We start from the raw sequence: 13528 nt of genomic DNA, 5'->3' as shown, positions 1-13528 counted from the left end.
CGCCCTGTTAGTAGTTCAGATGAGCTCAGAAAGGCATGCAATATCACCTCCTCATATGCAGGGGGCAACAATCACGGTTTCTAGCTCTCCTGTGTAAACATTTGGTGCTCTCCTCTATGATGGGCTGTAGGACTCTCGGTGTTGTGTGTGGGGCGGAGAGCGGAGGTGGTTTGTTCAATAGATTGGTGTTGTGATAAGACCTTCACTATGAGGGAGAAGAAAAGCAGACGGAAAACGGCCAGGAGAGAGGAGTCGGGGACAACGGTATGTAAATATGTATTCTTATGCCTGCTGTCCCCTATTATTTACACTGTCCATATGTAGTGTGTATAGTCCTGAATCGCAGTGTCACTATGATTTAGCACTATCTGTGACTGGGATTGACCGAAATCAGCTTCATAGCACTCACCCTTATATGTCATTTCCTGTCCTATACTGCTATAATCTCACATTATACCTCAGGATGTAATGTGTTGCTATAATCTCACCATTATACCTCAGGATGTAATGTACTGTATAATCTATGTGACTTCCCACAATGGGGACTTTAGTGTTCCTTGTCTGGATTCAGCACTAAGGTGCTACAGAGTGACCAGAGGGGGTAGGTTGTCACTAGGTGAGGGTAAGGATGACTAATTTTAACTGGTGGTTGTGCCATACAGGTCAGAAATTCACTTGTGTGGATTTCTGCATATGATTATGATTTCAAGGGCATTGACTGAATTCAGTGTGGTAATGATCAGAATAAGTGTATAAACCTATATATATATATATATATATATATATATATATATAATTTGTGAGGGGTTAAGCTCAGGATCGCCTTTGCTGGGGTCAAAGGACACTTGTCTGGTTCATCCAACTCAGATCACACACACCGAGGTATCAGCTTTAAGCTGGCTTGCAGCCAGGTTTATTGAAGGTTGCGGATAAAATAACAAAACAACAAAAGAAAACCTTGCCTGTCCGGCACTTAACTATACATCAAGACATCCGTGTCTATCAGCTGGAGGGCTTCTCCCTGTTAGCTCAAAACCAAGCTTTCAGCAACCTTCCACTCACTTTTGTGAGTCCACCTGGCTGTGTCTCCAAACACAGCTCTCACACAGTCCGCCTGGCTGTGTCTCCCCAAATAGACCTGCACTGACACAAACCCCTGTCTGTGTCTCGCCAAGCTACTGACGGAGCTCCTGGCTCTATGTTATATCCCCACCCTCAGTGCTTCTTCATTAATTATCTCACAGGTGAGAGTCTTCCACCTGCTACTTCACATAGGAATCTTAGGCAAATATACCTCACATAAAAGAGGAATCTTGAGCAAATATATGTCATAAGAGAGGAATCTTGGGCAAATATATCCCCCTTCCACCTCCAGTCCTGCCTTGGTATATATATATATATATTGATGTCCTGGTAAGGGATTGTATTAGAGTAAATGATACTTTCCATTTTAAAAACCTGGTGTAGTATTCTCCTGGATACAGGAGTCATTTGAGGACAACAGGTAAACTGTATCATCTGGATCAACAAATGACAGATTGCTGCTCTGTAGAATTTTTTTTTTTTTTTTTTTTCTTGGTAGTACCACAGTGGGTGTGTTTGTCGTGGAGCTACATTGCTGTTTTTTGCTTAGTGATGGTGGACATTTGTATTATTTTTATTGATATCTTAAAAAAGGACCGTCTGCTCAGTTTTTTTTATTGTTCGGGACGCAAACTAAAAAAAATTGAATGACACTTACTGGTAAACTGGCAGATGCCTCGATGGCGCTGGTCCTTTTTGCGATCCGGTCTCGTGTCGTCATGGGATTCCTCTTCGTCAATTCGGGAGGAAGCGTCGGGCACCGCTATCTTCTACCTTCTCTTCCGGTGTTCTTTCTCTGTCACCTGATCACGCACTGCGCATTCGGACTGCGAGAACCGATCTCACTGCACTTTCATCAGATTAGCATTTCTTTCCCCTTGGTGGAAAAGATGCCCCTTCTGCGCATGTTTGAGATTAGGGCATGCGCAGAAGAAGCAGCCAGAGCCTCCTGCTGGGATGCATAAACGTAGGTATCCCAGGAAGCTTTGTACTCCCATAAAGTCTTGATCTAAGAGGCAATCAATTTAAAGAGGTGGTGCTGTAGCTTTAATTTTTTAAAAAGCCAACATTTTTAGTTTATGTAGAGGTGTTGTCTACCCTGCTATGTAAAGTAAAAATGTTGTTGTGTTTAGGTCCGCTTTAGGTTCCGCTTTGTCACCATTCTAAATGAAAGTTACAGAACTCCTTATTTATAATCTAAGTTCATCCATTAGTCCTTACCTTTCCTATTCTACTACAGTATTCTTCCCAGAACTTTTTTTTTTAGATTTGGCGGGAAGATGCTGTAGGGTGGTGGTGGCGGCCCCTATATTCTGACCCTAATTTTCTGTAACCCCTCAAAAACAGCCAGATTGTTCCCAAAAAGTGTCGGGTGCTGCTAAAAGGGGCTGCGGAGAACACTACTAACTGTGTGTTTGTCTGTAATCCCATTATATAGATTTTCTGTTATATTTTGTTACATAGTTATCTCTCACAGCTGGGTAGGTAGGGTGGCTGCACTAGCTCACTTTATTGAAAATGCAACTAGCTTGGTGATCAGTATGATCAGCACTTATAAGTATATTTAGTATAAAACGGAGAACCTGACATTCTCCAGTAAATCTGCCTAGGATATGTGCTGTAAAACTAAGAAAAATGTCATTAGCCACAGTTTATTTGAATGTTTTAATATTGGTTATTAGTACATAGTAAAATTGTTTAAATGCAGTTATGCTGTTAAACCTCCTGGCCCCATTTTAATTAAAACTGGTTTTACCTTTCATCAGATAATGAGACACTTTCATCAGACAGAACTGTACTGCCACCTAGTGCCTAGTGGGGTTGTGGCTAATAACAATTACAGATTTCAGTTAAATCTTTTTCGGAGAGATAATTGCCATGGTTCTCATTGCTTGCAGATAGACATCTTGTAGAAATATAGGTAGTCTTTAGTAAGAAAAAAAAAAGTTTTTCGTCATGTTCTTACACCTATTTAATGTACAGCGCTGCGTAATATGTTGGCGCTATATAAATCCTGTTTAATAATAATAATAATAATAATAGTTTTTTTTTTTTTTTTTTTTTTTGCAGATGCAATCAACATCAGCAGATGACGTCATAGGAGCTGGCAGCTCCAAAGCTAACTCCAGGAAATTGCACAACAAAGGATCCCCAACAGATGTTTCCCCTGACTCAAAGTGTCCCATATGTCTGGATCGCTTTGATAACATATCGCACTTGGACCGATGTCTCCATAGGTTTTGCTTTAAATGTATAAAGGAATGGGCGAAAAACAAAGTGGAATGCCCACTATGCAAGCAGCCCTTTAATTCTATTTTGCACAGTGTGCGAGCTGAAGATGACTTTAAGGAATATGTTTTGAGGCCCACTTTAAATGGTTCTTTTGCTAGTCCAGATGGGCAGAGATTTCGCTATCGTACTACTATGACAAGGGACAGTCACATGCCTATGCAAACATTAAGATCCTCTGCACACAGAACATTTTCGCCACCAGACAATGGCATTCTGTTTGAGCCCCACACAAACAGACCTTCTAATCAAAGCGGCAGCAATATTCAGGAAATGATGAGAAGGCTTGCTTCCAGGAGGCAAGCAAGTGCAGAGGGCAGGATAATGAGACAAATTCAAGAGCAGGAGCTCATCAACTTCAGGAGAGCACTTTACCGATCTGGAATACGTGTCAGAAATATTCAGGATGGAGGGCGCTATCGTGATATATCTGCTGAATTCTTCCGCAGAAATCCTGCTTGCCTTCATCGGCTTGTGCCCTGGCTTAAGCGGGAACTGACAGTGGTGTTTGGTACACACGGTTCCCTGGTGAACATTGTGCAGCACATCATTATGAGCAATGTTACTCGATTTGACATGGAAAGTCAAGCTTTTTTAGAGGATTTGCAGCCTTTTTTGCTTCACCGTACAGAACACTTTCTTCATGAGTTTATCAATTTTGCACGCTGCCCTTATAATATTGATGCCTATGACCAGCATGCAAACTATGATTGTCCTGCACCTTCATATGAAGAAGGTAGTGAATCAGTGTCCTCTGTAATCACTATATCCCCAGATATTAGGGAACCTGATGAGCCTTCCTCCTCTGTTGAAATTAGCCAAGCTCCCTGGGATGATGAAACACCTGGCCCTTCATACTCTACAGTGGAGCAGGAAACTAGTAATGTGTTTACTTCCATTGATAGTTCAGATGAGGAGCCATCAAGCAGTAGACTGGATTCCACCAATTTGAATAATGATAACACTGATGATAATCATAGACAGAACCTTCCTTCTGATGACTGTATTATAGTAGGGTTTGTTAAACCACTTGCAGAAAGAACTCCGGAATTAGTTGAACTCTCTTCTGATTCAGAGCCTTCTCTTTGTGAAGTAAAGATTGAGCAAACGAAAAAGCCCCAAGAAAAACCTTTTCCTTTATATGGCAGTAGTGAGTCACATCGGTCTTCCTCTTCTTCATCCCGATCAAGTGATAAACATTCACGCAAAACTAAGCATAGGCGTAAAACATCCAGTGAAAAATCTCATTCCAAAAAAAGAAGAGAGAAAAAATCAACAGATGCTTCATCTAGACGATTTCTTGATTCAAGGAAAGATGATAGACATCTTCACAATGAAGGCACATCCAAATGGAGAGAACAGTCTTTAAGTTCTGATTGTTATTCTCGTTCATCTCAAAATAAGATCCATGACGGTCACAAAAAATGGCACAGTAAGAGCAAACATAAAACAAAATCTCGAGAAAGGAGGAATAAAAGTTGGAGGGAAAGAAGGCAATCACGTAGCAGAGATAGAAGTTCATCTTGGAGAAGCAGAACTGTTTCTTTGTCAAGTGAAAGCTCCAGAGAAAGAAATAGATCCATCTCTAGAAAAGGAAAGCGCAGCAGGGGGAGGTCAGGAAGTCATGACAGTGATAATATAGATAATTATCGTAGAACTTATCATTGGGAGTACACATATTATAGCAGGAACCGTGATAGAGAAGAATTTCAGAAGTCTTATAAAAAACATTCTTATGGTAGAGGTCATGGCTCAAGATTTTCTGCCAGTCCTGATTATCATTTACAGACTTTTTCTCAAAAGAAAGAATCAAGAAAGCAGAGAGACTGTAATGCTGATAAACAGTCTTATCGGTCAAGGAGCCGTTCAAACAGTCATGCGAATACAGCTGGAGCACAGCAAGCCCAATCTGACAAACCAAGTGGTAAAAGGAAATATAAAACCCGACATCTTGAACCACAGAACAAAAGCAAGAGCAATTGTGAGACTGCAATTACTAAAGGTAAAGATAATCCTACACAGACAGGCTTAGGTGGCTCAGAGGATAAATTAATAGACAACTCTTTGAATGAACCGAAGATAAAATGGAGTAAAAAGACACGGAGTCCTAGTGTAGAGATTGTATACGAAGGGAAATGCACAGAAGTTGCTAAACGCCATAAAAAGAAAAAGAAGAAACACAAAAAGAAACACAAACGTGACCAGAGTTCTCCAGTTGTCATTAGAATCGACAGTGATAGTGATTCTCCAGTGAGACTTGATGTGCCATGCGGTTTTGATGTTAAAACACAGCCTGATAAAAATATCATAGAATCAAATTTGGCTGTGATCAGTGACTCCCCAACTACCTCTGCACCAATTAATACCATGAAGCAAGATTGTGAGGAAGCCACAAGTCCTTTTTCCAAACCATGCGATCTGCCGTTAGTTAATAAATATCTTGATAACACCTCAGATTTACTTGATGGATTACTTTTCGATGAAAGTTTAGTTGGACAAGCCCTCATACCAGCACCCAGTCCATCTAAAACACCCTCTCTTTTTGATGAAACCAGAGAGATATCTACCATACCATCTGTAACACCAGCCCCACAAGAAACTGAGGCAGGGAGGTCACAAGAGATACTTCCTGAGACTAGCAGTGAACAGTTGGAAAATATGCCTTCTACTGCACCACTTCTAACAGCCTCTGAAGAAAGTACAGCAGAGAACTCTTTAGATACATTTGCTGAGACTGTTTGCGAACATTTGGTAGAACACCTTTCTCCAACAATTTTATGAGCATTTTTATATTTTTTTTTAAATCATACAAAATGACTGTTTTTGTGTTCAGTTTCTTTTTTTATTAAATAATGTACATATATCCCTTTTCCATTTTATTTGTCCGCTCTTTGGCTAAAATACCTAACGTTTTTAGGTGCATTAGCCAGTTTATTATAAAGTGGTATATAGAATGTATAGGCAAACGACGGGGCAGATGTTCCTAGCTGGTTGTTGCTTTTCTGTGAGCATACATTTTCATGTTCACAGATTAGCACCAATCAGGACCATAAAAACCAGTAGCAATGACTGCAGAAATCCTCCAAGATTCTAGCATTTTTCTGTGGAATCAATGAATTGTTTAAAAGTGGAGCATACATTTCTTCATTGACTCATTTAGAAATATTTTGTTAAAATGTTTTTTTTATAGGTAAGTGGTTTGTTGCAGCCATACTATACCAGCATCACCCTCCCGCCCCACCCCCCTAGCTCACTGTGAGAGCTCACTGTTTATAAATAACAGGCTAAAGAGAACAAAGTTATATGTTCTCTTCCTATAAATAACAGATATGATATCTGCTATTGTTGAACCTATTGTAAAGAATGTTGATTAGCTGGAGGAAAAAGCTGATCTTTTGGTGTCAGGTTAGTCACACATCTCAAGCTTAATATTGGTGTGGCAAGTTGTGTGAAAATTTGCTGAACGCTGATGACTAGACAGTAGCCACTGCAGCCAGGCACTTAGCCTTTACAAAAAGAGAATGAAATGGTAGCCCACTTTGTTTATCCCAGAAAAAGTTGAATCAAAAGAACTAGTATCCTATAACCTGTTAGTGTTTTAGAATCTAAAAGCAAACCAAAGCTCCTGAAACAAAAACCTAAAACTATTAATCCAGAACTTTAGCAAATAGTTACATTTGATTGCCAAACAAATGTAGGCAATTTTTTCCAACTGTTGTATATTTTTTGGTTGACTCAGTAGCTTGCCTTTGCAGTGCTAGATCCCAGGTTTGAAACTTACCCAGGACACTGAATGGAGTTTGTATGTTTTCCCTGTGCTTGAGTAGGTTTCCTCTGGGAACTCTGGTTTCTTCTGGTTAATTGGTTTGTCTGTTAATGACATATGATTGAGGTGGGGATTTGTGACCCTTTTATGGACAGTTAGTGATAAGACAATGGACTTTGTAAAGTGCTGTGTTGTGCTATATAAATACTAGTTAACAATAATAAAATAGGGCTTCTTTTTTTCTATCAACTTGAGATTGGGCCTTGCCCTTGGTCAATTATCTTACAGTGGCCAACTGACCACATCTCACTGTATTGCACACCCCAAGACTTTAAATAGCACTATGTTTAGCTAATAGAATACTGTAAACTCTGAAATCTAAAAAACTGACGATAGAAACATAAAAAATAAAAAAACAGAATTGTAGTGGACTTTGTACAACTTATGAAGATGTTTGGGGTTTGGTCTAAGCACCTGCCCTACGTTGTCCTGTACAATTAGACCATTTTAAGAATGTTAAGAATGAGGAATAAGAAATATTTAACCAAGCAATATCCTCCAAGGCTGTGCTCTGTGTTTTTTGGGTTTCTAATTTTATGGGTGAAATTCCCTGTCATTTTTACAATTTTTTTTTATTTCTATGTTTAGGTTATAGATATAGATGTATTTTAATTATAGCCCAAACTAAATTCCTTCATTCTAAAACAACAATGCCTTTTCTGGAGCCAATATTCCAGTGTTTGTACAATTCTTTTGAAATCATCAACTGTTGGACCTTCCTGCTATGGTATAGGTTTCAGAGTACCAGGATTGTGTGTTAAAATAACAAAAACCCCAAAACTCTCTATTATAGGTCATAGTCAGCTGTTCTTTACCATTTTTTACGTTTTGGTGCTTCTGTACATAGCATATACCTTTTAGATACAATTAAATTTTATGTAAACTCTAACTATTGCATTACCTTTTGATCTGATATATATATACAGTTTAAAGTGATTTTTCTAAAACCGAAAAATACCTTTCTCCCGCCATGACACTGCACTGTTATAAATGTTACAGGATGTGTTAGATCTACAGAACACCACCACCCATGGTATGGAGAGGGTTGGTGTGCTGCAGCCCGAACATTTCATGTTTTAGAGTAATAGATACAGCATTGTTAGTAGGCTTAGGTTGTCTTAGGAGAAAGTGTTTTACAGACACGATCACCAGGTGAAAATAAAGGGGTACAAAATCTTGGGGACTAGAGTATGGTGACCGTGATTAACCAAAATTTTAAAATATGTACTTAACCAACAACTAACTAGATAATGTGGACTTTTTTAAAACAGGCAGTCAGGTTAAGATTGAAAATTTGATATAAGAACTTTGTCACAGATGTGATGAATCTTTCACCATGACTTTTAGCAGAATTTGTAGACTGGCTTTTACAGACCTTACTTTATGTGTTATGCTTTTATATTAAATCCTGAAATTGTACATTTTCTATATTGTTTGTTTTTCTAAACTCAGGGCTCACACATCTGCTTCCTATGATTGCCAAGATGCCATATGTGAAATTTTTGTAATATAATTTTTGTGAAAAGGAAGAAAATAGGACTGTTTATATTGCTGTTTAAGCATGTTTAAGAACTAAACATGTTCAAGATCTGCCTCATGATAGGTTTAAAAAGTCATAGTTGTTATTCCAATTTTGCAACTTTCAGAGCATTAGCTAGCTGTCATTTTGTGACATGTAAATATGTATGTTGTATAAACCCTTCTAATGTATATATGGTAATAAATATATCTATCTTTTGACTTGTTTGATCATCATTTTGTTTCCTATTGATTTAACACATACTTGTGTCTTATATGTCTGCACTTATTCCTGCTATTTGTTCTTTAACCACTTAACCATAGAGATGCTTTCTAAAAAAACATTTTACAACTAAACGGACTATAGGTTTAGAAAGCAGGAAATCTGACCTTCATTGACCTTCAGCCACTCCCTCACCAAATCCCTGAACAGGGCTGGTGCTTGCAGCAGTGGAATGCAAGGTAGGTAACACAGACAGCAGCACAGATCCCCTGGTTTGTTGGGAAACTTAGCATGAAACTCCCTGAGTAGAAGGGAAGCATGGTGATCCTTAAAAGGAACCCAGGAATGTTCCTCGCCCAAAGCCCTTCCACTGTACTAAATATTGCAACGATCCCTGGACAAGTCTTAAGTCCAAGGTTTATTTTACTTTATATTCTTCTGAAGCAGCAGGGAGAGGACCAGGAGGTATAATCTTTTTGGAGAATCTGGTAAATATAACAGGTTTAAGAAGAGAAACATTGAAGGAATTATGAATTTTTAGAGAGGGAGGCAGATTCAGCTTGCAGGTGACTAGATAAATCTGAGACAGGACAGGAAAAAGACCAATGAAACATGGGGCCAACTTGGAAGATGGCATCTGTGAGTCAGACCTTATCGCCTGGAGAAAGCTGAGGTGCAGGGGATCTTTTCTTGTAGCACATAAAGGAGCGAGTTAAAGTCTCTTAAACTTCTCCCTAAACCTGCTGAAAGTAGCAGTAGTGGCTAATGCAGGAGCATCAAAAAGAGAAGGGACAAGAGAGGGCAGCCTGGGGTGACAATCAGAGACAATAGAGAAAGGGCTGTGATCTGTGGACTCATTGGATCGGTTGTTATGAGCCAGCTCAGCCCATGGCAGTAAGTCAGACCAGTTTTTTTTTTTTTTTCTGGTAGCTGACGTACTTGCGGAGAGACCGCTCTAGAGATTTGGTGGTAGGCAGAAGAGAAGTCCAGCTTGACCTCCAAAAGGTGACAGGGCTCACCAGAAGCAAGAGGTGAACTGAACTCCATGATCTGAAACTGTGTAATGGCAATCCATGCAGGCGGATGAGTTCCTTGAGGAAGGTTGTTGCCAAAGTTGAAGCAGAAGGAAGACCAGGAAGAGGGATAAAATGGGCTATTTTAGAAAATCCATCAACAACAACCCAAATTGTGATAGACCCAAAATCAGTTATGAAATCCATGGAAATATGAGTCCACGGTTCTTCAGGAGTGGCAAGTGGCTGCAAAGGACCGGAAAGGGAATCTGCAAGGCACTACGTGCTGGGCACACCCAGAGCAGCCACAAAATCACACACATTCTGCTTCAAATTTGGCCGCCAGTACTTGTGATTGATAAGGTCAAATGTTTTGCACTCCCTGTTGTGACCAGCAAACTTGGAGGCATGTCCCCATTGAAGGACCAAAGGGTGCTAACTTTTTTTTAACAAACCACTTTCCCAGAGGAATCTGGTCCAGCAGAACTAGGGCCATGGGCAGAATTTGGACAGGGTTATTATTATGATTATTAACCACCTGAGCGTTACACTGATTTCTAGATTTCTGTTCCAAAAGCGTCACAGGTTTTCATGAATTTTTTTTTTTTAAATTGTAGACCTGTAACTTACAGAAATATGTCCGAATAGGGTTCTAGTAGATATGAATATAAAAAATGTTTGGAGGACCCTGCCCCGAAGAGCTTACAATCTAGTAGGTGGGGGAATTTCACACACAATAGGATGGGAGATATGTAGTGGTGGGAAGTAGTGACGGTTTCAAAAGACAGAAGAAGACGGGTAGGCAAGTTTGAAAAAATGGGTTTTGAGCGCTCTTTTTAAATGAGCAGAAAGTAGGAGATCAAAACAGAAGTTGGTTCCCCCTTTTTTTTCTTTTACTCCTTGTCCAAGGAGAGAGGGCATTAGCCTCAATATTTTTGTAACCAGGGCGATTAGTAAGGATGAAGTCAAACCTGGAGAAGAGGAGTGCCCATCAGGCTTGACGAGGATTCAGGCGTTGTGCTGACTGTATATACTGCAGATTCTTGTGGACTGTGTGTATGGTTTCAGCACGTGCAAGCGTCCATTTCAGGGCGAATCAGGGCCGGAGCTGACACAAAGACCTTTTTCAATGAGTGAAAGTCTTTGAGTGCCTCTGGTGACCAGACTTTACAATTACTACCCTTCTTGGACATAGTTGTAATTGGGGCTATCAGTGTGTATTAGTCTTTTATAAATTGCCAGTAGTAGTTAGCAAAGCCAAGAAACCCAGAAGGTTGTGCCCAGTTTAGCACAGCCGAAAGTTTATCAGTTTACCATGAGCAAACCCTCTGCAGATGCAATGTACCCCAAAAATGGAACCTCGGAAAGTTCTGATATTGGGGATAACATTAATTCCTGATCTCCCAATATATGTAATGGTCTTTGGTATTTGTTTGAAAATTGTCTCTCTTAATAGACCAGGGTCATAAATTTCCTCTTATTAGATATTTCTGTATCTGACAACCAGCATCCTTCCAGACCCTCTTATTTACAACACCCATTGTAAAAGTTGGAGTTTTGTGTCTCCATGTGTCATAAAATCAGAGTGGCCTCTGATTGAACTCTAAACTGTATTCTGAAACCTATATATTTTTATATTTGTTTTATTTCCAATATACTATTCTATAAAAAAGTAGTAATTGGCTGATTTGTAGCTGGATCGTTATGGTGAGCAATTTGAGAACTAGTCTCCTAGGCCTCAGGAAAGCCTGGAAACCATATTTAGCTTGTTCTAGTGAACCATAAGTCCCAGGCATGCCTATTTTGTGCTGAATAATAATCTAGGGATTGGCAGTTCATAGAACCTGTACTTATGAAATGATTAATAATGGCTAGAACTAGGGCATTTTGAAGTTGTCCACAAACATCATAATCAATGTAGACACAGCCAATGAGACAGCCCCCACCCTGCTGTCATTGGATTGTCTTATTATTCCTACCTCTGTGGTTGGCATAGAAAAAGCCATGTAAGCCTAGCAGATGGAGCTCTCACTGATACCATCTTGTTGCTAAGGACATCGCCACTGACACATTGAGCACTACAGGGAGCCCACTGACTCTCACTAATAACTTGGAATTTACACAGCAACCTGGACAAAGGCAAACCAACTCTACCTAAGTATTATTTCACAGTTTTCCCATTTATTTTCCATTGTTGCTATTGTTCTGTTATAGTTCTGTTATTGTTCTTTGATTAGTCTTTATTTTTCTGTATTTGCTTATGCACTGATGTTTTTACTTATTAAACACTATAAAAAGTGTAAGCTGAATGGTCTAAGTGGAAATAATGTAATTTGCTAACCGGAAAATGCTACTATAAACATTGTGATTACTGAGACATCCCTGTATGGAGTGGCAGCGGGTGACACAGACAGTATTAAGTAGTAAGTTCTTCCATCTAGGCACTTGGTGGCAGTCTACCTGTGATAGTGTGTTTGGCAAGGGGTAACAGAGTGGTTGACCTTGCCCCATGATGGCCTTTTTCAGCCTGCTGGTGCATGGACTATTGTAGAGCATGCTGGAAAGTCTATGCACAGGGGTGTGGGCATATCATTATTTTCAGCGATGGAGAGAGGGTACACTCTACCCTGAGAAGGAAAAGAGCCAGGGTTCAGGTCAATGGCGCAGTCGTAAGGACGGTGCAGTGGTAGAGTCTTTTACCGAAAAAAATGTTTTTTTACTGAAACATCTGCACTCCAAGAAAGGATGTCTCCCGAACTCAATTCAGAAACTGGAGCATGTTTGGGGAGCCGGGGCAACCAAAGCAGGACAGAGTGAATTGCTCTTGGGATGATAAAGAAAGCCCCAAGCTTCATGGTAAGTGGCATGGTGCCGTGCTAAATACTGCCAGGCAGGACTGTCTCATTCACCACTGAGTTCACTAGGAGTTTCTATAGGGGCACCAAAGAAATACTGATCTGTGACAACAGTTGTTGGTTTATAAAGTTTCCGGCTGCTTCAGAGTCCAGAAAAGCCTGGGACCAGAAATAGTGACCCTTGCATGCAATCTGTACCATAAACATAATCTTGGTAGGTGGAGAGGAAATAGGTTTGCTTAGGGGATTCTCTCCCAATCTCCCTAGGCATAGGCGTTTGGGGCCTTCTGTGGGCAGTTTCACTTGAAGTCACCCTCTCCGGCCCAGTACATGTGGAGGTTCTGGTCTCTGCTGCAAGTGCGTTATTATGGAGAAAGTCATGCTCAATCTTCTCGCAAGGGTTCCAATGCCGGAGGAGGAGGGTTCTGGAAATTAGGAGCCAGTTTGATAGGACACCAGACTCTTGAGTTTCTCGCGCTCGTTCCTGGAAATGAATGTTCATCCGAACACAGGGGGACACCAGGTCACAATGTGTGTAGACAGGAGGTTACAACTGGCAAGCTCATCTTTAATATGAATTGTAAGGCCCTGCAAGAACGCTGCCACAAAAGGTTCATTATTCCAATTCAACTCTGTTGCAAGTGTTTAAAATTTTACAACATACTGGCCAACAGAGAAAGATGCCTGACGGCGCAGGATTTCTGCTGCGGCTGCGGAGGCT

At 40.2% G+C, this 13528-nt stretch overlaps 1 protein-coding gene across 1 annotated transcript; it reads left to right on the top strand.

The window, feature by feature from the left end:
- The first annotated feature begins 35 nt into the window (after nt 1-35).
- On the top strand, nt 36-8938 carry LOC140326102 (E3 ubiquitin-protein ligase Topors-like). Its single transcript, XM_072404418.1, has 2 exons — nt 36-264; nt 3154-8938. Exons 1-2 carry the CDS (start codon nt 208-210, stop codon nt 6151-6153), a joined length of 3057 nt encoding a protein of 1018 aa, XP_072260519.1. The 5' UTR covers nt 36-207; the 3' UTR covers nt 6154-8938.
- The last annotated feature ends 4590 nt before the right edge of the window (nt 8939-13528 follow it).

The sequence above is a fragment of the Pyxicephalus adspersus genome, chromosome 3, assembly GCF_032062135.1.
Source record: "Pyxicephalus adspersus chromosome 3, UCB_Pads_2.0, whole genome shotgun sequence".
NCBI classification, from domain to species: Eukaryota; Metazoa; Chordata; class Amphibia; order Anura; family Pyxicephalidae; genus Pyxicephalus; species Pyxicephalus adspersus.
Note: the sequence above shows the minus strand (reverse complement) of the source record. Positions and strands in the feature narration are given on the sequence as shown.